The sequence below is a fragment of the Dictyostelium discoideum genome (assembly GCF_000004695.1).
Source record: "Dictyostelium discoideum AX4 chromosome 3 chromosome, whole genome shotgun sequence".
NCBI classification, from domain to species: Eukaryota; Evosea; class Eumycetozoa; order Dictyosteliales; family Dictyosteliaceae; genus Dictyostelium; species Dictyostelium discoideum.
The window spans coordinates 317,601-345,100 of record NC_007089.4 but is presented as its reverse complement, the minus strand read 5'-3'; the positions used below and the strand labels follow the sequence as shown (position 1 = coordinate 345,100).

The 27,500-nt window shown below is 22.2% G+C and overlaps 14 protein-coding genes across 14 annotated transcripts in view; 10 read left to right on the top strand and 4 right to left on the bottom strand.

Moving 5' to 3' along the window:
* vps11 (RING zinc finger-containing protein) overlaps positions 1-1,430 on the top strand; it is a gene marked incomplete at both ends in the record, with an annotated part of 2,945 nt that extends 1,515 nt beyond the window's left edge. The window contains one exon of the mRNA XM_637066.1: positions 1-1,430. This exon is cut by the window's left edge and continues 1,348 nt beyond it. Coding sequence (XP_642158.1) covers positions 1-1,430 — 1,430 coding nt within the window.
* Positions 1,431-2,340: 910 nt separating this feature from the next.
* On the top strand, positions 2,341-2,841 carry DDB_G0278139 (hypothetical protein; the record flags this gene model as incomplete). The annotated part of the gene is made up of 2 exons (XM_637065.1): positions 2,341-2,523; positions 2,614-2,841. The coding sequence occupies 2 exons, from the start codon at positions 2,341-2,343 to the stop codon at positions 2,839-2,841; spliced, it is 411 nt and encodes a 136-aa protein (XP_642157.1).
* Positions 2,842-3,338: 497 nt separating this feature from the next.
* DDB_G0278137 (hypothetical protein) lies at positions 3,339-3,715 on the top strand (the record flags this gene model as incomplete). Its single annotated transcript, XM_637064.1, has 2 exons — positions 3,339-3,521; positions 3,590-3,715. 2 exons carry the CDS (start codon positions 3,339-3,341, stop codon positions 3,713-3,715), a joined length of 309 nt encoding a protein of 102 aa, XP_642156.1.
* A 226-nt stretch (positions 3,716-3,941) lies between these two features.
* DDB_G0278135 (hypothetical protein) lies at positions 3,942-4,809 on the top strand (the record flags this gene model as incomplete). The annotated part of the gene is made up of 2 exons (XM_637063.1): positions 3,942-4,050; positions 4,664-4,809. 2 exons carry the CDS (start codon positions 3,942-3,944, stop codon positions 4,807-4,809), a joined length of 255 nt encoding a protein of 84 aa, XP_642155.1.
* A 461-nt stretch (positions 4,810-5,270) lies between these two features.
* Positions 5,271-6,835, top strand: DDB_G0278133 (hypothetical protein; the record flags this gene model as incomplete). The annotated part of the gene is made up of 3 exons (XM_637062.1): positions 5,271-5,465; positions 5,545-6,616; positions 6,669-6,835. The coding sequence occupies 3 exons, from the start codon at positions 5,271-5,273 to the stop codon at positions 6,833-6,835; spliced, it is 1,434 nt and encodes a 477-aa protein (XP_642154.1).
* Positions 6,836-7,566: 731 nt separating this feature from the next.
* On the top strand, positions 7,567-8,430 carry DDB_G0278131 (hypothetical protein; the record flags this gene model as incomplete). The annotated part of the gene is made up of 2 exons (XM_637061.1): positions 7,567-7,752; positions 7,828-8,430. The coding sequence occupies 2 exons, from the start codon at positions 7,567-7,569 to the stop codon at positions 8,428-8,430; spliced, it is 789 nt and encodes a 262-aa protein (XP_642153.1).
* Positions 8,431-9,704: 1,274 nt separating this feature from the next.
* On the top strand, positions 9,705-10,038 carry DDB_G0278127 (hypothetical protein; the record flags this gene model as incomplete). Its single annotated transcript, XM_637059.1, has 2 exons — positions 9,705-9,707; positions 9,874-10,038. The coding sequence occupies 2 exons, from the start codon at positions 9,705-9,707 to the stop codon at positions 10,036-10,038; spliced, it is 168 nt and encodes a 55-aa protein (XP_642151.1).
* Positions 10,039-10,264: 226 nt separating this feature from the next.
* Positions 10,265-13,094, bottom strand: gefI (Ras guanine nucleotide exchange factor; the record flags this gene model as incomplete). Its single annotated transcript, XM_637058.1, has 3 exons — positions 10,265-12,618; positions 12,752-12,854; positions 13,077-13,094. 3 exons carry the CDS (start codon positions 13,092-13,094, stop codon positions 10,265-10,267), a joined length of 2,475 nt encoding a protein of 824 aa, XP_642150.1.
* A 716-nt stretch (positions 13,095-13,810) lies between these two features.
* uglA (uracil glycosylase) lies at positions 13,811-14,851 on the bottom strand (the record flags this gene model as incomplete). Its single annotated transcript, XM_637057.1, has 1 exon — positions 13,811-14,851. The coding sequence occupies one exon, from the start codon at positions 14,849-14,851 to the stop codon at positions 13,811-13,813; it is 1,041 nt and encodes a 346-aa protein (XP_642149.1).
* A 406-nt stretch (positions 14,852-15,257) lies between these two features.
* On the top strand, positions 15,258-17,753 carry DDB_G0278125 (regulator of chromosome condensation domain-containing protein; the record flags this gene model as incomplete). The annotated part of the gene is made up of 1 exon (XM_637056.1): positions 15,258-17,753. The coding sequence occupies one exon, from the start codon at positions 15,258-15,260 to the stop codon at positions 17,751-17,753; it is 2,496 nt and encodes an 831-aa protein (XP_642148.1).
* Positions 17,754-18,339: 586 nt separating this feature from the next.
* DDB_G0278123 (hypothetical protein) lies at positions 18,340-18,674 on the top strand (the record flags this gene model as incomplete). Its single annotated transcript, XM_637055.1, has 2 exons — positions 18,340-18,379; positions 18,493-18,674. 2 exons carry the CDS (start codon positions 18,340-18,342, stop codon positions 18,672-18,674), a joined length of 222 nt encoding a protein of 73 aa, XP_642147.1.
* Positions 18,675-19,348: 674 nt separating this feature from the next.
* On the top strand, positions 19,349-23,866 carry DDB_G0278121 (hypothetical protein; the record flags this gene model as incomplete). Its single annotated transcript, XM_637054.1, has 2 exons — positions 19,349-21,398; positions 21,495-23,866. 2 exons carry the CDS (start codon positions 19,349-19,351, stop codon positions 23,864-23,866), a joined length of 4,422 nt encoding a protein of 1,473 aa, XP_642146.1.
* A 122-nt stretch (positions 23,867-23,988) lies between these two features.
* DDB_G0278611 (hypothetical protein) lies at positions 23,989-26,628 on the bottom strand (the record flags this gene model as incomplete). Its single annotated transcript, XM_637053.1, has 1 exon — positions 23,989-26,628. The coding sequence occupies one exon, from the start codon at positions 26,626-26,628 to the stop codon at positions 23,989-23,991; it is 2,640 nt and encodes an 879-aa protein (XP_642145.1).
* Positions 26,629-27,232: 604 nt separating this feature from the next.
* Positions 27,233-27,500, bottom strand: part of DDB_G0278609 (hypothetical protein) — a gene marked incomplete at both ends in the record, with an annotated part of 1,823 nt that continues 1,555 nt past the window's right edge. Inside the window, one exon of the mRNA XM_637052.1 lies at positions 27,233-27,500. This exon is cut by the window's right edge and continues 1,037 nt beyond it. Within this exon, the coding sequence (XP_642144.1) occupies positions 27,233-27,500 (268 nt within the window).

Here is a 27,500-nt window from a genome sequence, read left to right as displayed (position 1 = left end):
ATTTCATTATGACAGACAATGGTACATTCGATGTCGAGACAGCAATTAAAGTTTGTCGTCAAGGTGGTTATTTCGATCGTGCACTCTTTTTAGCATCAAAACATAGTCGTCACGATTGGTATCTTAAAATTCTCTTGGAGGATCTCAATGAATATAGAAAAGCTTTAGATTACATTCAAACACTTGATTGGGAAGAAGCTGATAAAAATCTTAAAAAATATGGTAAACAATTAGTCTCTGAAATTCCTGAAGAAACTACTGGTGTCTTAATGAAATTATGTACAAATTATCAACCAGTTCAAGCTTTTGATTCTTTAACAGCTTTAAATTTAAATGGTTTAACAATTAGTAATCAAACAACAACAACAACAACTGTAACAAATGTAACAAATAATAATAATCAAAATAATAATAGTAATAATAATAATCAAAATAATAATAATAATAATAATAATAATATTGGATTTAAACAAAAATCAGCACCAGAAGAATTTATTCATATTTTTGTATCACAAGCAGATTGGTTAGTTAAATTTTTAGAATATATGGTACAACAAGGTAATAATGAATCATCATTAATTTATAATACATTGTTAGAGTTATATTTGAGAGATGATGTCAATCAAACTGATGATGAGAGAATAAAGAGAAAAGCGAAAGCATATGAATTTTTAACGAATCCAAAATCAAAATTTGATCAAGATCATGCATTGATTTTAGTACAAGTTCATAATTGGAAGGAGGGTGTATTGTATTTATATGAAAAGTTAGAGTTATTCAATGAGATCATCGAGTACCATATGGAGAATAATGATTACGATGGCTTGATCAAAGCTTGCAAGAGATATGGTGTAAAAGATCCAAACCTTTGGGTGAGAGCATTGTCATTCTTTTCAACCAATAAACAGGATTGTCAAGATGAGATCATCGAGGTGTTGACCAACATCGATAAGGAGAATCTCATTCCACCACTCTTGGTAATACAAATCCTATCACAAAATAAGAATACCACTTTGGCCGTCATCAAAGATTATATCTCTAGAAGATTGTCTCAAGAAACTCAACAAATCGATAAGGATTACACTCAAATCAGACAATACGCCGATGAGACTGAAAAGATGAGACATGAAATCAACGAACTTCGTACAAATTCTAAAATTTTCCAACAAACTAAATGTATCGCTTGTCTATTGGCTTTGGATTTACCAAGTGTTCACTTTTTATGTCAACATTCTTTCCATCAAAGATGTCTCGGTGAGAATGAAAGAGAATGTCCTTCTTGTGCTGGTGCTAATAAAAGAATTCAAGAGATTAAAAGATCACAAGCTGATTCCGCCAATCAACATGATCAATTCTTTAAATTATTAAGAAGTTCTCCTGATGGTTTCACTACTGTTTCTGAATATTTTGGTAGAGGTATTTTAAATTAAAAATAAAAATAAAAATAAAATAAAATAATTAATAAAAATAAAATAAAATAAAATAAATTTAAATAAATTAAAATTAAAACAAAATATATATATGTACATATCAAATGTTTTAAAATTATCAAAATCATAATTGGAAGTCAACCCAAAATATTATATTTAATAAAATGGGGTGTAATCAGAAAAAAAAAAAAAAAAAAAAAAAAAAAAAAAAAAAACAAATAATTAAAAAAGTACTTAAAAGGCTCAAAGAATAAAAAAATTATTTTAAATAATAAAAAAGTTGTAAAAAAATAAAAAATAATAAAATAAATAATGTGTTTTAAAATATTATTATTTTTTTTTTTTTTTTTTTTTTTTTTTTATAGAAAAATGGTATTTACATTTTTGTAAATATATTTTTATATAAAGATTTAAAAAAAATGATTAAAATAAAAACCACAATGGTTTTTTTCATACTCTCTAGACAACAACAGTACCAATTAATTATTGAATGGATGATAATTTTAATTCAAAAAATAAAAATTGATATTAATTTATTTTTGTGTTTATATTATAACAATCAATTATAAAACAAAAAATTCCTTTTAATTAACAAATTAAAAATAAAATTAATGGTTTTTTTTTAAAAAAAAAAATTAAAATACCCGATATAGAGTTTTTTTTTTTTTTTTTTTTTTTTTGCTTGAATAAAGTTAAAATTTACTGGATTTAAAGAATTGGATTTTAGAATTTGTTAAAAGATCTAAAAAAAAAAAAAAAAAAAAAAGTTTCTTTTTCAGCATATATTAACTTTTAACACAATTTTAATTTAAATATTGAAGAACGAAAATAAATTAATTTTTTTTTTTTTTTTTTTTTTTGATAGTTGCCATTAAATTTTTAAATTACACAATTTTGGATTTAAAAAAAAATGATTAGGGTCGTATCTCTAATGGATAGAAGAGGTCCAACAAAAATTGAAACAATACCAGCCCAAATTAGATATGAAATAAAAGATATATTAGTTGATTCAAGTGAAATAAAATATGAATGCGATATTTGTAATTCAGAGTTAATTAATGAGAAAAAACCAGAAGCTCTTCAATGCAAAGAAGTAAATAAATAAATACATACATATCTAATAATTAAAATATAATAATTATACTCACTACATTATTTATTTATATAATTTAAAAAAAAATAGGGTCATTTTGCTTGTAAAAGTTGTTGGGAAAAATGTTTAGTTTTAAGAAAAGAGTGTATGATTTGCAGAACTCCAATTCCATCAATTTTAATGTTATCAAGAAGTAGATATTTAGAAAATGAATATTTTAATTGGTTAAATAATAGATTAGTTGTTTGTCCATATTCCAAATTAAATACATTTGGACTCAATATGGGTTTACCATTAATCAATAGTGTTAAAAAATAAGTTGAATATATTTTGTATAATTAAAATTAAGTTGAGAAAAATTTTATTTATTTTTTAAATTTTTTTTTTTAACTTCATGCAAACTATAAAATCCTTCGATTTCTTTTTTTTTTTTTTTTTTTACATCCTCAAAACCATAATATTTACCACCAGATATTTTATTTCTTTTTTTAAAATCCTTAAAACAATAAAACTATAAAATCACCAACGGTTCTTTGATTTCTTTTTTTTTATTTCTTTTTTTCACATCCTACAAACCATATAGTTTAAAACTATATAATCACCAACATTTCTTTTATTTCTATTTTTTTAATTTTTTACACCCTTAAAACCATAATACTCACTACCAGTTACTTTATTTCTTTTTTTAACATCCTCAAAACCATCACACTAAAAACAAGTTCCTTTGATTTCTTTTTTTTTTTTTTTCCTCCTCCGAACTAGAACTTTTTTATTTTTATTTTTATTTTTTTTTTATTTTGGTTGGAAAAAACAAAATGTTTGGTATTTTTAATCATTTGAACAACACAACATCTTCAACAAAAATTACACCAATAACAGTCTCAATTGAATATGAAACAAAAGATATTTTAGTTGATTCAGATGCAGAAAAATATGAATGTAATTATTATTCAGAATATTCTATTGGAAATCATGCAAGTGCTCTTCAATGCAAAGAAGTAAATATACAATTTTTTTATTTAATATAACACATCATTTATTCTAACCAAATATATATTTTAAAAAGGGTCATTTAGTTTGTTCAAATTGTTGGGAAAGTCATTTAAGAACAAAAAAAGATTGTATGATTTGTAAAATGCCAATTTCAGAATTATCAAGAAATAGAATTTTTGAAAATGAATATTCTGATTGACTATCAAATAGATTAGTTGTTTGTCCATATTCCATTGAAAATTTATATAGAATCAACATGTTAGGTTCTCCTGCTATTAATAATGAAAATAATAGCATTGATCAAAAATTACATTAAGATTTGTGTATTCGTGGAGTAATGAAATTCAGTGAATTAGAGAAACATATTCAAAATTGTGAATCTAGAAATATTACAATGTAATTTATGTTTAGTTAAGTTTTTTGGTATGGACTCTGAAAAACATCAAAATGAATGTCCAAAAGTATTTTTAAAATGTGAATTTTGTAATACTGATATCATAAGATCATCATTATCTGATCATCATAAAACTTATTGTAAAAAATTTTTTTTACAATAAGTTTTATGATGATCAGATAATGATGATCTACAATAGAATGTACTTATTGTAAAATGGTGAGTGAAAGAGATACAAAAACAAAACATTTAAATGATGATTGTGAAGAAATAATGATTTTTGTCCAGAATATTTATGTGGCAAAAGTTTTAAGAGAACAAAAAGACAAATCCATTCTTTAGAACATTCAGTAGCCAAATTAATGAATCAAAATGGGTTAACTAATACAAAAGATAATGGTTTTAAAAGAAATAGGACATACAAACAAATGGGTTATTCATGACTATTAAAAGGTTAGTGAATTATTAAAAGCACTTAGATTCAAATGTTTTTAAAAGTGGGCTCTCACAAATTTAATCTTAGGATTTATCCAAATGCAGGGCCAAAAAACATGGAAAGTTTGCTGTATTATTAGTTAGAGAGCCAATATATGGCACACATGATATTTTATTTTTTAAAAATCCACCAAATGATTCAAATTTTAAAAAAATTATTAAATCGAAACCATGCTATATAGGTAAATACTGTTTATTCTCATTTTTATTAATTTATTTAAAGATGAAAAAAAAAAATACTAATTTTGCTTCTATTAGATTTTCATGAATCTAAAAATTTCTTTTGGGGTACTAGTGAATTTACAGATTCAACAAATGTTTTAAAAAATTATTTGAATGAAAGGGGTGAACTAGAATTATATTTCACAATTAATATTAAAGGTGAAGAAACTGTTCCATTATAAAAAATTATCAATTGCTCTATTTTTGGAAATTTTAAATTTCATTGAAAAAAACAATAAAAATATAAAAATAAATAAAATATAAAAATGTAAAATTAAAAAAAAAAAAAATAATTAATATATATTTTTAATTTTTAATTTTTTTTTATTTTCCTGATTTCGTGACACCAAAAAAAGAAAAAAATATCCCAAAAAAAAAAAAATTAATTCCCTAACTGCTTCATTGTGCTTTAAATCTAGATAATAAATCAAAAATCAAAATTGAAAAAAAATTTTTTTTTTTTTTTTTAAAATAAATTACGATTAATTTTTGATTTATTTTTTTTTTTTTTTTTTTTTTTTTAACATCCTCCAAACAGTAACACTCACCATAATTTCCAATTATTCTTCTTTTTTTCTTTTATTTTTTAATTTTTGTTCATACTCATTATTAGAAAAAAAAAAAAAAAAAAAAAAAAAAAAAAATGCTTGATTTTATAAATCTAATTAACAACATAAACAACCCAACATCTCCAACAAAAATTACACCAAAAGTAATCCCAATTAAATATGAAATAAAAGATATATTAGTTGATTCAGATGAAGAAAAGTATGAATGTGATATTTGTACTTTAGAATTATTTATTGAAAGTGAACCAAAAGCTCTTCAATGCAAAGAAGTAAATATTAATTAAATTATCAATTATATCACAATATTTATTCTAACCATATAATTTAATTAAAATCATTTAAATAAAGGGTCATTTAGCTTGTAGACGTTGTTGGGAAAGATATCTAAGCACAAATAAACAGTGTATGACTTGTAAAACACCAATTTCTTCAATTTCAGAATTATCAAGAAATAGATACTTGGAAAAAGAATATTCTAATTGGTTAAACGATAGACTAGTTTTTTGTCCAAATTCAAACGAAAATGTATTTAGACTCAATATGTCGGGTTTACCTGCTATTAATAATAGCAATCAAACATTACATCAAGATCTATGTAATCATGGTGCAATGAAATTTAGTGAATTACAGAATCATTATAAAGCTTGTGAATCAAGAATATTACAATGTAATTTATGTTTAATTAAATTTTGTAGTAAGGATTCAGACAAACATCAAAATGAATGTTCAAAAGTATATTCAAAATGTGAATTTTGTAATAGTAATATTCTAAGATCATCATTATCTGATCATCATAAAACACATTGCACAAAATATTTAATAGAATGCCCTCATTGTAAAATTATGATTAAAAGAGATACAATAACAAAACATATAAATGATGATTGTGAAGAAATTATGATTACTTGTTCGGAATATTTATGTGGCAAACGTTTTACTAGATCAAAAATGCAAATTCATTCTTTAGAACATTCAGTCACAAAACTAATGAATCAAAATGAAATAATAAAAAAAGATAATCAAAATTTGGATCAAGAAAAAAAAATCGAAGAAATTAAACTAAAACTTAACAACCTCCTTAATAATTATATTCAATTGAAAAATGAAATAGCTGTTTTGAAACAGAACAGTTTTAAAGAGATGGTATACAGTAACAAATGGATTATTCCTGAATATAGAAGTTTTAATGCTTTATATACTCATAAAAAGAGTAAAAATTCAAATGATTTTCAAGTGGGATCCCACACATTTTATATTAAGATTTATCCAAATGGTCAAGCCGGAAAACAAGGAAAGTTTGGTGTATTTTTAGAAAGGAAACCAAGATATGGTATACTCTTAAAATATATGTTTTCATTTTCTTTACTTCCACCAGAAGATTCAACTGCTACAAAAGTATCATTAGGACCAATCCATAGAGGTAAATAGTTTATATTCTCTTTATTTTAAATTTATTTAAAGAAGTTAATAAGTACTAATATTGCTTCTAATAGATTTCGAAGAATCTAGAAGTTTGAGTTGTGGTACTAATGTATTTACAGATTCAAGAAAGGTTTTAAAAGATTTTTTGAATGAAAAAGGTGAATTAGAAATAAGTTTCTCAATTACTATTCAAGATGAAAAAATTATTCCCTTATAAAAATTAATAGATCGCTCATATATTAGTCTTGTTAATAATAAAAAAAATTTAATATAAAACTAATGTTTATAATTCATCAGGATTAATTCGAACTCTCTATCTTGGTAACTTTAAATTTGATTGAAAAAAATAATAGTAATAAAAATAAAATGAAATATATTAAATTAAAATAAAAAACAATATATTGATTTAAAAAAAAAAAAATTATTTATTTCAAATTTTATAATATTACAATAATCTTTGTTTATTATAATATTATATCAAACTTCATAAAAAAAAAAAAAAATTAAAAAAAGTATACTTCAAGTGGAATAAAAAAATTAAAAAAAGTATACTTCAAGTAGAATAAAAAAATTTTTTAAAAACAATTAAAAGATATTACAAAAGATAATAAAAAAAATTAAAAAAAAAAAATGGTATGTTCACATAAAAAATTAAATATAATATTTTATCTTAATTTTTTTTTTATTATACTAATTTTTTTACATGGTCTAATCAATTAAATTTTTAAAGATTTATTATTTGTTAATTTAATTTTGATCAAGATAATCAATAATAAATAAATCAAATATCAAATTTATTTTCGTAATTAAAAAAAAAAATTTTTTAAAAAACACAAACTGCCATTTCCTATTATATTTCTTTTTTTTCTTTTTTTTTTATTTTTGTTCTTTTAATGTCTTAGAATTTTCTTTTTTATTATATTTGTTCTTTTAATGTCTTTAAAAAAAATGTTCGGTATTTTAAATCATGTAAACAACGCAACATCTCCAACAAGAATTACACAAACAGCAATTCCAATTAAATATGAAATAAAAGATATTTTATTTGATTCAGATGAAGAAAAATATGAATGTATTATTTGTAGTTTAGAATTATTTATTGGAAGTGAACCAAAAGCTCTTCAATGCAAAGAAGTAAATATAAATTATATTATTAATAATCTAACATTATTTATTCTAACCATATAATATTTATAATTTTGGAAAAAGGGTCATTTAGCTTGTAGAAGTTGTTGGGAAAGATATTTAAGTACAAATAAAAAGTGTATGACTTGTAAAACACCAATTTCTTCTATTTCAGAATTATCAAGAAATAGATTTTTGGAAAATGAATATTCTAATTGGTTAAAAGACAGATTGGTTTTTTGTCCAAATTCAAACGAAAATGTATTTAGACTCAACATGTTGGGTTTACCTGCTATTAATAATAGCAATCAAACATTACATCAAGATCTATGTAATCATGGTGTAATGAAATTTAGTGAATTAGAGAATCATTATAAAGTTTGTGAATCAAGAATATTGCAATGTGATTTATGTTTAATTAAGTTTTTTAGTAAGGATTCAGACAAACATCAAAATGAATGTTCAAAAGTATATTCAAAATGTGTATATTGTAATAGTAATATTCAAAGATCGTCATTATCTGATCATCATAAAACACATTGCACAAAATATTTAATAGAATGCTCTCATTGTAAAATTATGATTAAAAGAGATACAAAAACTAAACATATAAATGATGATTGTCTGATATTAATATTATTTGTCAAGAATTTTTATGTGGAAAACTTTTTCCTAGATCAAAAATGAAAATTCACTCTTTAGAACATTCAGTCACAAAACTAATGAATCAAAATGAAATAATAAAAAAAGATAATCAAAGTTTTTTAAATCAAGAAAAAAAAATGGAAGAAATTAATCAAAAACTTAACATCCTCCTTTGTGATTATACTCAATTGAAAAAGGAAATAAATGTTTTGAAACAGAATGGTTTTAAAGAGATGGAATACAGTAACAAATGGATTATTCCTGACTATAGAAGTGTTAGTGCATTATATACCCATGAAAAATATAAAGAATCAAATGTTTTTAAAGTGGGATCTCACAAATTTAATATTAGGATTTATCCAAAAGGCAATACCGGAAATAAAGGAAAGCTTGGTATATATTTAATGAGAAAAACAAGATCCGATATACTCTTAAAATATATGTTTTCATTTTCTTTAATTCCACCAGATGATTCAACTGCCACTGTGATATCATTTGGACCATATCATCAAGGTAAATAGCGTATATTCTCTTTATTATAAATTTATTTAAAGATGTTTAATACTAATATTGCTTCTAATAGATTTCGAAGAATCGAGAAATTTGGGTTGGGTAATAGTTTTACAGAATCAAGAAAAGTTTTACAAGATTTTTTGAATGAAAGAGGTGAATTAGAAATAAGATTCTCAGTTAATATTCAAGATGAAAAAATTATTCCCTTATAAAAAATAATCCATCACTCATTTATCAATTTTGTTAATAATAAAAAAATTTTAATATCAAAGTAATGTTTACAATTCATCAGGATTAATTTAAATTCCCTAATTTTGGTAACTTTAAATTTCTTTAAAAAAAAAAATAATAATAATAACAATAAAAATAGAAAACTGAAAATATTAAATTAAAATAAAAAAAAAATAATATATTATTTTAAAAAAAAATATTATTTATTTCAAATTTTATAATTATTACAATAATATGGTATCATTGTTTATTATAATATTAAAATTAACTTTTTTATTTTTTTTTTATTTTTTTATTTTTTTTATTTTTTTTTTTTTTTTTCAAATTTCCAAAAGTTTCTTTCTTTGTGTGTCTTTTAAATTGTGAAAATATTTTTTATGAAAATATTAGAATGTGGGTGAAATTTCCAAAAAAAGGATTTTTATTAAATTTTAATTTTAATTTTAATTTTTACTAAATTTTCATTTAATAAAAAAGGAAAAAAAAAAAAGTATAAGAACGAAAAAAAAAAATTTAAAAAAACATTTTAAATATATTAAAATTTTAAACAGATAATAATAAAAAATAAAAAAATGGTATGTTCACATAAAAATTATATATTTAATTTATCTTTTATTTTTTTTTTTTTTTTTTTTATATATATTATTATCTAAACCATTAATATTTAAAACTAATACTTAATATTATTATTTTCTTTTATTTTTTTTATTATTATTATTTTTATTGAAATAAACAATTCAGGCAAACTGTTGTAAATGCTGCAAAACTAAAGACAACTGCAACTGTTGTAAAGATAGTTGTTCATGTCCAAAAGAACAACAAATAGAATGTAAATGCTCTTCATGCTCATGTGAAAACACATGTAACAAAACATGTGGATGTGACAAAAAATGTTGTCCAAAATAAATTTATTTAAATAAATAATTTATTTTGATAATTCAAATATTAAAAAAAAAAAAAAAAAAAAAAAAAACAAACTTTGAATTATTTATTACTTTATTTAATTTTTTATTTTATTTAAAATTGTTACTGTTACATTAATTAATTATTATTATTTATTATTATTTTATTATTATTATTTTTATTATTTATTTTTATTCTATTAATAATAAGATTATAATCTTTTATAATTTTATAAAATTTCACTTCTTTCTTTATTTCTTGGTTCAAAAGACATTGATCTTGTATAAAGTTCATTTTCTTCTAAAAGTTTAAAACCTTTTAATAATTTTGCAATTTGATAAACAGGTTGTAAATTATATTTTGTATTTTGAAAACTTTGAACATTTGAGATTGAACCATAGATTAACTTTCTTTTACCGAAATTGATAAAACCTTGAATGAAATCGGGATTACCTTCTTCAAAGAATGTTAAATCTGTTAAATAAACACCAAGATAAGGTAAACATGGTGGATTAGCCTTGGCTAATAAAGCACGATACTCTTTGTAAGCTTGGGCTGAACTTAGATGAAATTGTAACTCTGTGTAAACTTGTTGAGTGTGTCTTGGTAATTCCTCTTTTGTGAATTTTAATCTGTGCACTGAGGAAGCGTTTAAACCGGAAAGAATTGCCATTGAAGTATTGAAATTATTTAAATGCTTCATACAGTATTCAGCGATCTTTATGAATTTACCCATGATTCTAGCTCTGTCTTTAACCTTGGGCCATGAGAGAATCGAAGTGGCAGTCCATTGAGAGATTTCATTGAAACGACCAATTAATTCTAAAACATTTGGAGAACGGTGACGTAGTTTTGGTTTATTCCAACACTGATTTAAAAGTTCAGTTGATTTAATATTTGAAAAGATTTCAAAGTCCATCAAGGTCAATTGTCTAGAGATCTCCTCTTCATCCACAGAGAAAATGTCTAAATTGTGAGACCAAATGTTTTTAGGTACTTTAGGCTCGGGTGCTGAAACTGTGAAAACCGTGTTATTACGACCACTTTTCTTTAAACCTGAATTCAAGGCATCGGAAATCACCTTTGCATAAGACATATTACCAGTTTGTCTCATTGATTCCAATAATGATTTAATGGCAAGTATTAACTTTTCAGAGAAATCAGAGAAATAATCTTTGATCCAAGTTTTCAATACATTTAGTACACGAAGTTGAATATGAGTTGAACGTTGTCTCCATTCTGCAACTGATTGACCTGCCTTTTGTGGTACATGATAACGTTGAATCAATTTCTGTAATAATATCTCTGGTGTTGTAAATGATTGATACATTAATAAAAATGTCTTTGTATACTCTAAATCATGATTATTCTCTGGTGTTAATAAAATTACTAATTTATTTAATGATGCTGCTTTAACTTGTGGTCCTAATGTACCAGTTGATCCTGTAATTGATTGTGTTGATTTTAAACCTTGTGGTGGTGTATTTGGTGTTGCTTGTTGTTGTTGTGTATTACTAATTAATTGTGTACTATTTAAATTATTTATATTATTATTATTATTATTATTATTATTTATATTATTTGAACTTATACTAACTGATAAACTTGATAAATTATTAATACTTGTACTTGGTGCAATTGTTGTTGCTGTCGTTGTTGTTGTTGCTGTTGTTGGTGAATCTTTTGAAGGTTTATCATTATCTTTTTCATCTACATATATAATATTTGAATTTTCAGGTTCATCATAGATATTTACATCTTCAACCATATTAGTTTGAGATTCATCTTTGAATAAACCAAGGAATGCTAAATGTTCTTCTAATTTTTGTTGAGAATCTTTATCTCTATCATTTAGAGTTAGATCGAAAACTTTATCAGAATCTTTTATGACAGCACGTAATAAGGTGACTAATCTTGATTCATTGAATGTATATTCTGGATATTGAATTTTAGCTTCCTCTTCTAAAATTTTTCTAGAGTCCATTAAACCTTCAAATTGTAAATGTTGTAAAATTAATTGTAAAATATTATCACGACCAATAACTGGATCAAATTCAAATTGAGTTTCTTCACTTGCATAAATTTGACCAAATGAAATGGCTCTACTTGCTGGTTTAATTCTTTCCATAATATCAACAAGATTTGAATGTTCTTTTAATGATCTAACAGTCCATAATGATTTATCAATATTATTAAAATTTGGGTCTAATATTAAATTATTATTATTTTGTTGGCTACTATTATTTTTACCAAGACTACCACTTCTACTCCTTGGGCCACTACTATTATTACTAGCACTATCTAAATTTTGAAGACTACCACTACTACCACCTCCACCACCACTACCACCACTACCAATACTACTACTTAGAATATATGATGATTTGGGTGATGATTCTGGTGTATTCATTTTACCTATACTACCAGTACTGTTATTCAATAAACCAACACTAGAATTACTATCATCATCTCCTGTCTCTGAAGTTCTTCTTTTTGATAATAAATTGCTTCCAGAATTAGTTCTATTTAATAATAATCTTACAACATTACTTTTGGTAGGTTTTTTACCATTTAAATCAAATGCTAATAATAATTATTATTTAATAATAAGGAGAGAGAAAAAAAAAAAAAAAAAAAAAAAAAAAAAAAAAAAAAAAAAAAATTTTAATAAGTTAAAAATAAAATAAATAAATAAATAAATTTAAAGATATATTACATGATGCTTTTGAAATTGGCGAACCTGGAGATGATCCCAATCTATTTGGTGATACTGATTCCCCATTTAAACTATTACTACTTCCGTTTGTACTATTACTTATCTATAAAAATTAAATCTTAAAATTAGTTTTTTTTTTTATATTTTTTATTTATTTTTTTTTTTTTTTTTTTTTTTTTTTTTTTTTTTTTTTTTTTTTTTATATCTTTTCCCAATATATCTACAAATAAAATTTGAAATTTTTTTTTTTTTTTTTTTTTTTTTTTTTTTTTTTTTTTTTTTTTATTTTTTTTTTCCTTATCAAATTGTAAATAAAAACACATACACAGACTGGATTTGACATTTTTAATTTTTTATTTTTTTTATTTTTAAAATAATTTATATAATAATAATAATAGTACAAAAAAGTTTTTATTTTTATTTATTTTTAATTTACAAGAAAACAAAACCCACCACAATACAAATAAAAAATAATAATAAATATTTAAATCAGCAGTGGAGCTTTAAATTTTTTAATTTTTTTTTTTTTTCTTATCCACAGAATTTTTTGATGGTTCCAACATTAATTTCAAAAAAAAGAAAAAAAATAAAATAAAATAAAATAAAAAAAAAAAATAAAATAAAAATTAAATTTTAGATATTTTTTTATTTTGAAAAAAAAGGTGCTTTTTAAAAAAAAGATATTTTATTTTTTTTTTATTTTAAAATTTTTTACAAGGGGTATTATTTGATTTTTTTTTTTTTTTTTTGATTTATTTTATTTTATTTTTATTTTAATTTTTATTTTTTTATATTTTACTTTATTTGTAATTTTTTTTTTTTTTCTTTTATTTTAATAAATTTGAAAAAAAAAAAAAAAAAAAAAAAAAAAAAAACACCAAAATCAAGTGTAAATAAAAATAAAAAATAAAAAATAAAAAAATATAAAATAAAAAATTTCAGATTTTCCGTAAAATATCCAGATTTGGAATTTGATTGACACACATACACATACATACACAAAAATATTTTTTGAGATATTTTTATTTTTATTTTTATTTATTTTTTTTTTTTTTAATTTTATTCTGTAATCTTCCAATCAATTTCTTCAATACCTTTTGATTTTAAAAATTCATTTGATTTTGAGAAATGTTTACAACCAATGAAATGTTTAATTGATAATGGTGAAGGATGACCACTCTTTAAAACCAAATGATTTTTATTTGTGAATAGTTTTTCCTTCTTTTGAGCAAAGCCACCCCACAAAATGAAAACGATTGGTTGATCTTGTTTACTTAGTATTTTTAATACGGCATCAGTGAAATCAGCCCAACCGAAATCTTTGTGAGAATTTGGTGTTGCCTCTTCCACTGTCAAGACAGCGTTAAGTAAGAACACACCCTGTCTAGCCCATGGCTCTAAGAAGCCGTTTTTCAAAGGTCTTTTAAAGCCCTCGATATCAGTCTCCAACTCTTTGTAGATATTAATCAATGATGGTGGTGGTGATACCCCCTTCTTGACCGAGAAACTCAAGCCATGAGCTTGACCCTTGCCATGGTACGGATCTTGACCAATGATAACCACCTTGACATCCTCCAAATGTGCGTAATTAAATGCAGAGAAAATCTCATTCTTTGGTGGATAAATTGGTTTCTCTTTTGAACTATAACGTTTATTTAATTGTGTTATCATTTTCTTAAAATATGCTTTACCAAATTCACCACTCAATGCTTCTTTCCATTGTTTATCTGTAAAATAATTTTCAATATCATCATAATAATTGTTATCTGTTATTGTCGAATTAATTTCTTCAGATTTCTCTTCATTTTTTAATTTTTTATTATTATTATTATTTTCGACTTTTTCTTCACCATCGTCATCATCATCGTTTTGTTGTTCTTCTTTATCTGTTTCTTCATCTGACGATTCATGTTTTCTTTTTTTAGATGCTACAGCTGCTTTTTTTTTTGGTGCTGCAGCTACTTTTTTTTTTGAGGTGGTGGAGGTTGTTGTGGTGGTGGTAGTGGTAGAAGTTAATTCTTTATCATTATCTTTATTTTCTGCTTCATCTATAGTTGTTGTTGTCTTTTTCTCAAAGAAATCTGTGATTTTCCCGCTCATTTCTTTTTTGTCAAACTTGTTTGATGTGTAGAAAAAAAAAAAATTTTAAAAAAAAAAAAAAAAAAAAATTTATATGAGAAAAAAAACAGATCTGGATATTTTCTAAAAAAAAAAAAAAAAAAAAAAAAAATAATATTTTTAAAATAAACCAAAAAATCATTCTTTTAAATATATTTTTTTTCTGAAAAAAAAAAAAAAACCAAAACCAAAAAAAAAAAAAGAAGTTATTTTTATATAATTTCTCTGTTTTTCTATCTCTACCCATCTTCATTTATTTATTTCTTTATTTCTTTATTTATTTATTTATTTATTTATTTATTTTAAAAATATTTCAAAACAAAATAATAATAATACATAATAATTATTAAATAAATTACATGTTGTAAAAATAATAAAATAGAATAGAATGGCATTTGGGGCATTGATTGTATTTGGTAAGAATTCTCATGGTCAAATTGGTATTGAAATTGATAAAGAGTTTATTTATAATCAAGATAATTATACAGGTATACCAACTTTATTACCAAATTATTATAATGTTAAAAAGGTGTCATGTGGTGTGCAACATACAGGATTCATTACTGGAACAGGCAATTTATATATGTTTGGTAATGGTAGTTTTGGTAAATTGGGTACAGGCGATACTGAAGATAGATCAGAGCCAACACTAGTGGAGATGAATCACTCAATTAGAGATTTACAATGCGGGAATGATCATTCAATAGCGTTGACTTCCTCATCGCAAGTTTTGACATGGGGCAGTTCATCACTGGGCCGTTTGGGTCAAGGGAAGACCCTGGCTATCTATCAGCCCAAACTCGTGCCGGGCTTGAGTAACATTGAAAGTGTGTATGCGGGTGGTGCGTCGTCTGCTGCCATTAGTAAAGATACCGTTCAGCGTAAGTTGTATACATGGGGATACAACAAGTACGGTCAGTTGGGGATTAATAACCAAACTGACCAATACACACCATTTCGTTGTGTTTTCTTTGATAATATTGGTATCAAAACCCTCGCCATTGGCGATAGACACATGGGTGCGATCGATCTAAAAGGCGAGCTCTACACATGGGGTATGAACGAAGAGTATCAGTTAGGCGATGGCTCATCATTCAACAAATCACTACCAATCCCAATTAAAGTTAAATCATTTCAAAAATTCGCCACCATTCAATGTGGTGGTACTTACACATGCGCAGTTGGTGAAAATGGTAGTTTTTGGTGTTGGGGTACATTTGTTGACGAATATTCTTCATCAGTTCCAAAATGTTTAGTTGAAGCTACAACTACAACCACCACCACCACCACAACAACAACGACAGCAGCAGCAAATGGTAATAGTGGTGGTTTTATTGATTTTGATTGTTCATCAGATTGTGGTAAACATGTTTTGGCGAGAAGTCAAAATAATCAAGTTTTTGCATTTGGTTGGAATAGATATGGTCAATCTGCGACAGAGGAGGAGATTTATGCTGATACTGTACCAATTTCAAATTGTAAGGAGATCATTGGTTTTCCAAGTCAAGTTTCAACAGGTTCTTATCATAGTGCATTACTTTATGATAATCCACAAGAGTTATTGGCTCAATTATTGTGGACTGGTAAAATGGAGCATTATAAAAACATGTGGTATCATTGTGATACCAAATCAGCAGTTACCTATAGGAATAGTAATGGAGATAGTTTGCTACATATTATAGCCAAAAAACGATTGGGTTATCGTGATGTCACATTTTTCAATGTTGAAGAAATTTTAGCACCAAATCTTAAAACTTTAAACAAAGAAAATTTACCACCATACTTTTACAATGCAGAAATCTTAAAATGGCCTTTAAAATCGGTTGCTTCTAATCTACTATCAGATATTAATTTCACTAATAAGATAACAGGTGATAATTGTTTACATTTTTTCGCAAAAAAGTTATCAATAAAGGAATTTGAGATAGCGATTAAAGCAGGTGCAAATCATAAACAAAGAAACTATCAAGATGAAAGACCATTTGATTTATTGGATAAGGATGTCGCATTTGAAATAAAGAAACAAAATAAGTTGTATGATATTGGTATAGTTTACACTAGTGAATATGTAGACTTGGCCAATAGGTTGAAGTATTCATTAGAAGACAATTTAATAACAGCTTGTTTAATTAGTTCAGAATCAAATGAAAATCGTAATTGCTATGGTTATATATTCTTTGTCTCTTCTAAATCCCTAACCCTCAGCTATCAAGTGAATCTATTGTTAACTTTTCTTTCAAAATTACCAATGGTTTCAATTTGGGCTGAAAAAACTAAAATCACCGACCCAACTTTGGAATCTTGTATTTTCCGTTCACAATTGGTCGATTTCTCATCATATGAAATCTATAATGACTCTTTCAGTGTTTTATTAGAAGGTGTTTATAATATGTTAAATACTAAAGATTCAAAAAGTTCAAAATCAGGTGATGGAGATAATGAGGATGAAGATGATAGTGATAATAAACATGATGTTGATACTATACCTCATTCAATCTCTGGTTCTGAATCAATTTTCATATCATTCGATCCAAATAGTGAAAAAACTTTTAAACCATTATTCGATTTCTTTAAAGAGAATGGTATCACAATTGTACCAAGAGAGAAAAAAGTTATCTCAAGTTGGGTAGTTGTGGTAATTATATCAGAGGTTGCATTTACACCTTTAATTCGTGATGAAATTTCATTGGCTGAAAATAGAGGTAAACCTTTAATTCCAATCTATTATACCGATAAAATTTTAGATGAAGCTTCTCGTTATACATTTTCAAATTCTCCAAAAATATTTTTCAACCAAAATGGTTTCTCTCAATTACTTTTATTAATTAAATTAAATTTTAAATTACTTCATCAAACTGAAAAATTAATTAAATTAAAAAAATAAAAAAAAAATAAAAAAAAAAAGATTTTTATTTTTAGATTTTTTTATTTTTTTATTTTTTTATTTTTTTTAAGTAAAAAAGTGACAACAAAAATTCTTCTTTTTGTGGCAGATCAAAAGGCACACGCATGCCCGACTTTTAACGTAAAAAAAAAAAAAAAAAATTAATTTTATTAAAAAGAAAAAAAAAAAAAAAAAAAAAAAAAAAAAAATTTAAATTAAAATAAAAAAAAAAAAAATATTTAAACTAAAATTTTTTCTTTTTTTTTTTTTTTTTTTATAAAAATTTATATAAATTTTTATTCAATTAAAAAAGAGATATTTTTATATTTGTTTAGATTATAATGATCCATCATTTTTTATAATAATAATAATAATAATAATAATAATAATAATAATAATAATAATAATAATACAATATTAAAATTAAAAATTTATAATTATTATTCATATAAAATCATATATTGTTTTCAAAATAAATAAATAAAATAATTAATTAAATAAATAAATAATTAAATATATAAAAACAATAATTTCTTTTTCAAAAAAATAAAAAAATAAAAATTAAAATTAAATTATTATATTAAAAATGCCTTGCTCTCGTTGTCGTAAACCTGGTCATAATTCAAGTAAGTAATCAAAAAAAAATAAATAAAACCCGACAAAAAATTTCAATAAAAAAAAAAAAAAAAAAACATTTCTAACTTTAAAAATTTTTTTTTTTCTCTCACTCTAAAAATAGGCACTTGCAATCAACACTTATTAATTAGCAAGATTTCTTCCCCAGCATTACTTACTGTATCAGTACCATGTCCACTTTGCAAATCAACAGGCTTTATTCCAATGCCACCACATTCAATGTATCCATGCCAAAAATGTGGAGCTCAAGGGGTCATCTTGGTTCAAACAACCAGTACATTCTAGAGTCTTAAAAATACCGCAACAGATATATTCCATTACAAAGTTTTCCCCTTTCCCTACTTATTGATTTTGATTAATGTTACTTTTTTTATATATCTATATTTATATTTCACATAATATCTTTTTTTTTTTACTTTCTTCATACTCCAAAACCAACACCATTTTAAACAGAAAGTAACTAATTGATATTATTATTTTTTTTTTTTTTTTTTAATTTAATAATTTTCCATGATTCCCGCCCAAAAAAAAAAAAAAAAAAAAAAAAAAAAAAAAAAAATATATATATATATATCTTAGTTTCATTTATTTTTTATTATCCTTTTTTTTAAAAAAAACCAAAACAATATTCCTTTTTTACAAAACTACAAATAAATTATATATTATTACTTTCAAAAAAAATTCTTTTTTTTTTTTATTATTTTTTATTTTTTAAAAACATTTATATCTTCAGTTTAAAAAAAAAAAGCTCAAAATCATAATGGTTTCATTCATTTTTTTTTTTTTTATATTTTATATCATTATGTGTGCTCTATTTTTATACACAAAATTCTTATTTTTTTTAAAAATTTAAATTAAAAAAAAAAAAAAATGAAAAAATATTTTATTTTTTTTTTTTTTATTTTTTTTTTTTTTTTAATTCCCATTGCTCTCAACGTTTATGTACAACAATTAATAATATGTCAGATGAATTATTATCATTACCAACATCATCTCCTACAATATCACCAACACAAACAACAGCATCAACATTAAGTTCAAATGATAAATTAAAAATAAATCGAATATTTCAAAGTTATAAACCTATATGCGATGAATTAATAACTATATTATCAAATACAGATGAAAAGAAATTTGAAAAACAAGATAATAAACAAATAATAATAAATTTAGAATATTTAATTCAAAGTTTAATTGATATAACAGATGAACATCGAAATGATAATCACTCATTAACTTATATTTTTGATTATCTAATGATACCAATATCTTTAATTATAAATTCTGTCGATACTAGTAATAATAATAATAATAATAATAATAATACTAATAATAATAATAGTAATAGTAATGGAGGATTATCATTACAAAATCATAAAGTATTATTTTGTATTAGAAAAGAATCAATTCAATTGAAATCATTCACATTATTATCAAAATTATTAGATAATATTAAAATTACACAATTTAAAAAGTTTATAAATATTTTAACAATCATTATCAGTTATTTAAATCAACAACAGCAACAACAGCAACAACAGAAACAACAACCAAATGAGGAATTTTTAAAAATATTATTATTAAATATTAGATTACTATTTAAAAGTACACAAGATTCATTCTTTAATGATAAACAAATTTATCCAAAACATCCATTCTTAATTGCTGATCAGTTCGTTCCATTTGGTTATACCATTTCAACTTTATTAAATTTATTAACTCAACAACAACAACAATCATCATCATCATCAACTAATAATAGTAATAATAAGGATGTAACAAATTCAGCAACAACAACAACAATATTATCAAGAGAAATTAAAAAAGAATTAATAATTACATTAGATTTTATAATTGAACCATTTTCAAAAAGGAATTTAGAATATTATAATATATTATTTCAAATATTTCCAGGTACTATTAGTTCATTATTTAAGGTGATTTCAGGTGATTTTAAATTGGGTTCAGTTTTAAAAGTACAATGTTTAGATTTATTTAGTAAAATCATTTCAAATACATTATCTGATAATGTTAAACATTTTATAGAATCAAATAATAATAATAATAATAATAATAATAATAATAATAATAATAATAATAATAATAATAATAATAATAATAATAATAATAATAATAATAAAGAACAAGTTAATTCAATGTTTAAAGAATCAGAATTAAATTTATTTAATATGTTTTGTTTAATTTATCCGACATCAAATTCATATTCAGCATTAAGAATTCAGCATTCAATTTATTCAAAAGATAATGGTGCGACATTATTAACATCAAAATTATCATTAGAGAAATACCAAAATAGAGAAGCATTAGTTAGGTCTGCTTTCACTATACTTTCAAATTGTACAAATTTAAAATCATTATCACCAATCCTATTAGAAGTATTGGTTTTATTTCATGCTGATCATTATCCACAAATTCAAGATCAAACAAAACAATATTTCATTCAATTAAAACAATTGAAAAATAAAAATAATAATAATAATAATAATAATAATAATAATAATAATAATAATAATAATAATAATAATAATAATAATAATAATAATAATAATAATAATAATAATAATAATAATAATAATAATAATAATAATAATAATAATTTTGATATTGATTTAATATTACAAGATAATTTTAATCATTTATTTCAATCATTATCAATGTTAATATGTAATAGTAGTGATGATGATCATGATAGCAATGATAATATTACTACAGTTGCAGGAAGAGGAGGGGGAGGAAATACTCAAATTGATGAAGAAAAGAAAATTATAGTATTTAAATTAGTTTTATCATATTTAAATATTTTAGGAAATGATATATCATCATTTTTTTCAACTAGAATTGATATGATAGCTTCAACCTTAATATCATTATCTGAAATGCAGTCTCCACCACCTTCAATACCAATTGATGAATCAACTTTATCGCCATCAAAGAATTTACAACAATCATTAGAAGAATCTTTAAAAATTATATCTGATAATCCATTTGGTATGTATATATCATTATTTAATATTTTAATTATTTAATATTTAATTCTAAAATTCATTTATTTTTTTATTTATATTTAAAACAAAAATCATTCAGAAAAAAGTCAAAAAAGATCAATTAAATCCTTTTCAAATTTATCATTACCATTTATAAATTTTTATAGTAGAGATAGTGAGAATTATTTAATTAAAATTATTGAATTAATTGGTAAACTTTGTGATATTAGAGAATGGATTGATGTTTTAATTTCAAATAGTTTATTATCAAGTTCGCCAAAGAGAAAAGAGATTATGTTTTGTTTAAATCATCTTTTAATTGGTAGTAATAGTAATAATAATAATAATAATAATAATAATAATAATAATAATAATACTAATAATAATAGTTCAGTAATGGATTTTTCAACAGTTCAATATATTTTAGAAGAAGTTATGTCACCAAATTTATTAAATTTAGTAATTTCAAGAGATCAACATTTAATTTATTCAAATAAAATCAATAATAATAATAATGATAATACTTTATTATTATCAATTTCAAATAAAGATAATGATAATCAGTTAGAGATTTATTTCGATAATACTGTTACAATATCATTAGTATTAGAATCAATTGGTGTTTTAACTAAAATAGTTGCTAATTTTCAAACAAAGAAATATCGTCAAATATTTTTAAGTAAAATTATTTATCAATTATTAGAGAAATTTGGTTTATCAAGTTTAGATAGTAGTAGTGGTAGTGGTAGTGGTAGTGGTAATAATAATGGATTAATTTTTAATCAATGTAAAAAAACATTAAATGAAATTCAAAATTCATTTGAATATGAATCAATTCAAGATATAATTTATAAGAATTCAGATTATTTATTGGATACAATTGAAAGTCATATGAAATATTTAGATTCATTCCCAAATACACCAACTATTTTCAAAGGTATTTTAAATATTACAGGTTTAGGTTTTCTTCCTTTTCTTTCAGATACAATTAGAATGATTTTAAATTCATTGGATTTAGCAATTGAAAATTCAAAAAATATTCAAATATTCATTTCTATCCTTTCAAATATAGTTTGTGTTTTATATAATAATTCAAAACATCAATTACAATATCAACAAATTTTATTAAAATTAAATGAAATTAAAGAAAAAAGAAAATTACAACAACAACAACAAAAAGAGGAAAAAGAAGAAGAAAATAAAGAAAAAGAAGAAGAAGAAGAAGAAAAAGAAAAACAATCAATTCAAGATATTAAAGAATTTTTCTTATCTCATCATTATAAAAAAGATGATAAAATTGAACAATTGAATCAATTAGATTTTAAAAATAATAATTTAAAGAAACAACAACAACAACAACCACCACTTATTGATTTATTGAAAATTGAAACTACACCACAACAATTGGGTATACCAAATTTCATTGAAACTACAGAAATTCAAAGACAAATGGCACAAGAAATTATTAAAAAATCAATTCATTTCATTAGTTCAAAAAATAAATTCATTAAAATGACAACTATTGATATTATTGAAATGGGTTTAGTTATTGTTGCAACTGGTACTAGAAAATATGGTGGAGTTGAAGATGAAGATGATAATGAACAAAAAGAAATTATAAATGAAGATGATCATGAACAACAACAACAACAACAAAAACAACAACAACAACAAAATAAAACAAATTCAGATAAAAGTATTGAAAAAGTTGCATTATTCCCATTAATTCATTTAGTATGGGATTCATTAGTTAAAAGAGTTTCAGAATCTGATAGAATCATTGCAAAGAAATCATTAGAAGTAATTCAAACCATTTCAAATCTTTCATTGGAATTCATTTCTCAAAGATTTTGGGATCAATTATGGCCAATACTTAAAAGAATTTTAATTGATGAACAATCAAATCAAACTAAACAACAATACCAACAACAACAACAACAACAACCAAATACTACTACTACAAATATTAATAATAGTTCATCAACATCAAAGAAACCATTAATAGTTGAAATAGATTCATCAATTAAAACTATTGAAGAAGGAATTGAAATTAAAATGAAAAAAGATAAATTAAAGTATACACCATCTTTTAAGGTTCAATTTGTATGTTTACAAACTTTAAAAACAATTTTATTAGAAGGTTCTACTGGTAATAGAATTAAACAAAATCAAATTATAGATATAGCTAAAACAACCATTTACTATTTAAATAGAAATCAACCTGAACAATTTCAAAATTTTACAATTGATATTTGGAAAGATGTTTTATTAAAAAATGATCCTGATTCTTTATGGTTATTATTATTTAATCTTTCAAATCAATTTAATAATGAAATTTATCATTTCCAACAACAAGAACAACAACAACAAGATCAATTAATTCAACCAATTCCAAATAATTTTCAATATTCTTCAAAAGATATAATAGATTTTAAATCAAATGCATTAATACTTTTTAATTTAATAAATTAATTTTTATTATTATAGATTCTTAAATAAAATAAAATAATAATAATAAAAAAAAAAAATAAAAAAAATAATTCTTAAAGTAATGATATGTGTTTGTATTTATTTATTTATTTTTATTTATTTATTTATATTATTTTAAAATTAATTTTTGAATTAAATTTTTCATACATGTGAGTAAAAGGAGGTGAATTATTATTTTTTGATTTTTTAAAAAGTCTTTCAATATTTGAGGGGTCAGACAAACTAAAACAATTATATTTTAAAGTATTTAAAATATATTCAGATACTTCAATATTACACCAAATTGAAGTAAATGAATTATCGAAACCAGTTTGATATAGAGATTGGTAGTTTGAAATTGGTGAAAATAAATTTGAATGACAAGTAATTAAATATTCTAAAATATCAGCACGATTTGATGAACCAATGAATTTAAAAATTTGTAATTTTATATCTTTAATTATTTGTTTTAGTTGATTATTTTGTTCATTTTCATAATAATGAGTTTTTTCACCATTTTCTAAATTTGTAACTGATAGTGATATTGATATTGGCGATTTTATTGATGTTGGTGATTTTACTTCATTAAAAATATCGATTATAATATTCAGTGATTCTATATCTGCATTTTTGATAATAGATTCTAATAAACCACTTGCAAGAATAAAATTTAAAAAATAATTTCCATGGTATCTTTCAAATTCAATTTTGGTTTCTTTTAAAGTACCACTATGATATGAATGAGTGAATAGTAATAACTGATTTGTAATACATCTTTGATTATTTAAATCATCTGGTTTATTTTTAATTAACCAATCTAAAGTTTCAATTGAATCTAAACAAGTGTAATTTTGATTCTCTGGTGTTATTGATAAGATTTTAATAAATTGTGAAGTTGATAATAATCTTGGACCATCTTTAATAATTTTACCTTTATAATCATGTTCACCAAGTAAATGTTTTCTCCAAAATTCATATTCAATTAATAATGATTTAAAATCATTGAAATTATCATTATTATTATTATCGAAAATAAATGAACTACCAAACATAAATGGTGAAACTTTTAAATTTAAAACTCCATTCTTATAGTCTTGATTATAATTCTCTTTATAATGATTTAATAAAATATTTAACGTTTTATCTTTTTTTAATTTTTCTAAAAATTCTTGATCTTTAATTTTATTTTTATTAAAAACATGTTGATTTGAATCAATTAAATTCATATCTTTTCTTGGTAATAATAAATGTTTAAATTTGAAATCTTTAATTATTAATGGTTCTTGTTTTTGTTGAAATAATAAATCAAAAACCTGGGTTGATTGTATCCATGAAATTATAGTTTTATTTTTAATTTTTGGTATTATCGGTTTAAATTTTATAATTAAATCCAACATATATTGAACTAATGTTGGATTATTAAATAATAAAATTATTTTAATTAAATGATTAATTGGGAATTTTCTATTGTTATTTAATTTATTATTACAATAATCATTTATTGAACATTCAATAAACATTTTTTGTCTTTTTAAATCATTTGATAATGGTAAACTATATCTAAATATTTGTTTTGGATCATTTGTAATATATTCATTTGGTATATTTAAAAATATTGAATTTTTATCATTTTCATTTTCATTTAAATGAAATTCATAAAGTTTTGATAAGATACCATAATTACATGAAAGTATTGAACTTTCTATTAATTGATGTTCTGTATAATTTTGAATATCAAATTTATTTTCAAATTTTAAATTATAAAATGTAAAATTTTCATCTCTATACGTTGAACTTGTAAAATAACATGCCATTTTAACTAATAATTTAATTGAATATTTACTATTATCTAAATCTTCAACAAGTGTTTCCAATTCTACACTTGAAAATTTATTTCTAATTTGTTCAATTTCAATTATTGATAATAATTTAATTTGATTTTCAGTGGAATCTTTTGAAGTATATGAAAATTGTAATGATTTTAATGAATTGATTATATATGAAATTGAAAAACAAGTATCAATAATAAAATCTAAACATTTTGATTTAATTGGGAAATCAATTACAAATTTTATTGGTATTGTTGGTAAAATTGTATTTATACTTGCTAAATAATGAAATGATTTATTTAAATTTTTTAAAATTATTTCATTTTTATATGGTTTATTTAATAAAAGTGACCAAATATTATTTTGTTCCTCCAAGGTTAATTTACATTTATATTCCTTTACTAAATAATTTGAAATATTAATTGAACCAAATTCAATTGATTTTGGATATAAATTAATTGGTATTTTAAATAAAAAATGTTCAATTAAAACATTTAACCCAACAACACAATCACATCTTAATAAATAATTTGCAGTGTAAAAAATTGATGGTAAAAAATATTTTGAATAATTTTTAAATAAATTTTTATAAAATTCAATATCCATTATTTCATCTTTAAAATTATTAAAAATTAATTCAAAATAATTATTCACCCTACCACCAACACCAAAACCACAATTATCAATACTTTCTTCATTATTTACTTTAAAATCTAATAATTGATTTCTTTTAACTTTTTCTTTTAATAGATCTTTATTAATTTTTAAAATCTCTTGAATATTAATTACTTTAAAATCACATATTAATTCTTCTGTTAATTCAATTTTATCTTTTAAATTATTTATATTATTTATATTATTATTAAAACTATAATTATTATTTAAATTTTTAATTAATAAATTATTAAAAATATTTGAAACTTTATTATAATCCATTGTTTAATAAAAAAAATATATATATAAATAAAGGGGTATATTTTGTAATATGGTGGTTAATTTTTTTAATATAAAAAAAAAAAAAAAATTAAGTATTTGATTTAAAAATATTATTTATACAAAATAAATAAAAAAAAATTATAAAAAAAAAAAATAATAATTAAAAATAAATAAATAATTTTTTCCAATATTGTGTACAATGTTTTTTGTGGTTGGTGAGTGTGTGTGATGATAAAAATAGATTTTAAAAACATAGGAATTAAAGTGGATTAAAAAGTTTTCTATTTTTAAACTTTTTTTACGTGCAAATAATATTAATATTATTAATAAATTTAAATAAAAAAAAAAAAAAAAAACAAAACATTTGGTGGAGACAATTATTGTTGGAATGAAGAAAATAAAAAAAAAAGTGTTTTTTAACCCACATTATTTTTTTTTTATAATTATATTAATAATAAAAATTACTCCTTTGTTTTTCATTTATATTTTTATTTAAACATAAAGATTTATTAAAAATATAATTAAATACAATATGAGTTTAATCAAATAAACTTTTTTTTTTTTAATTATAAAAAGAGAAAATAAAAAATGAAGATTTATTTATTTATTGCCAATTTGCAAACTTTTCTAATAAGAAAACTAATAATAAAGATAATGGATATAAAGATAATACAATTGGTGCTAAATAAGTTTTCATAGTTTTTTGAGTTGAACCTATAAGACCAACGGAAACTACAACAAATAAGATGGAAACAACTTCAGCAGAGAATTCCCATGTCAAATTTCTAAAGAATACTAAAGCAAAGAAAATACCAAGACAAAGTGTAGAATTCATAGTTGCACTACCATATAAAGCTGAATAACATAGTGAT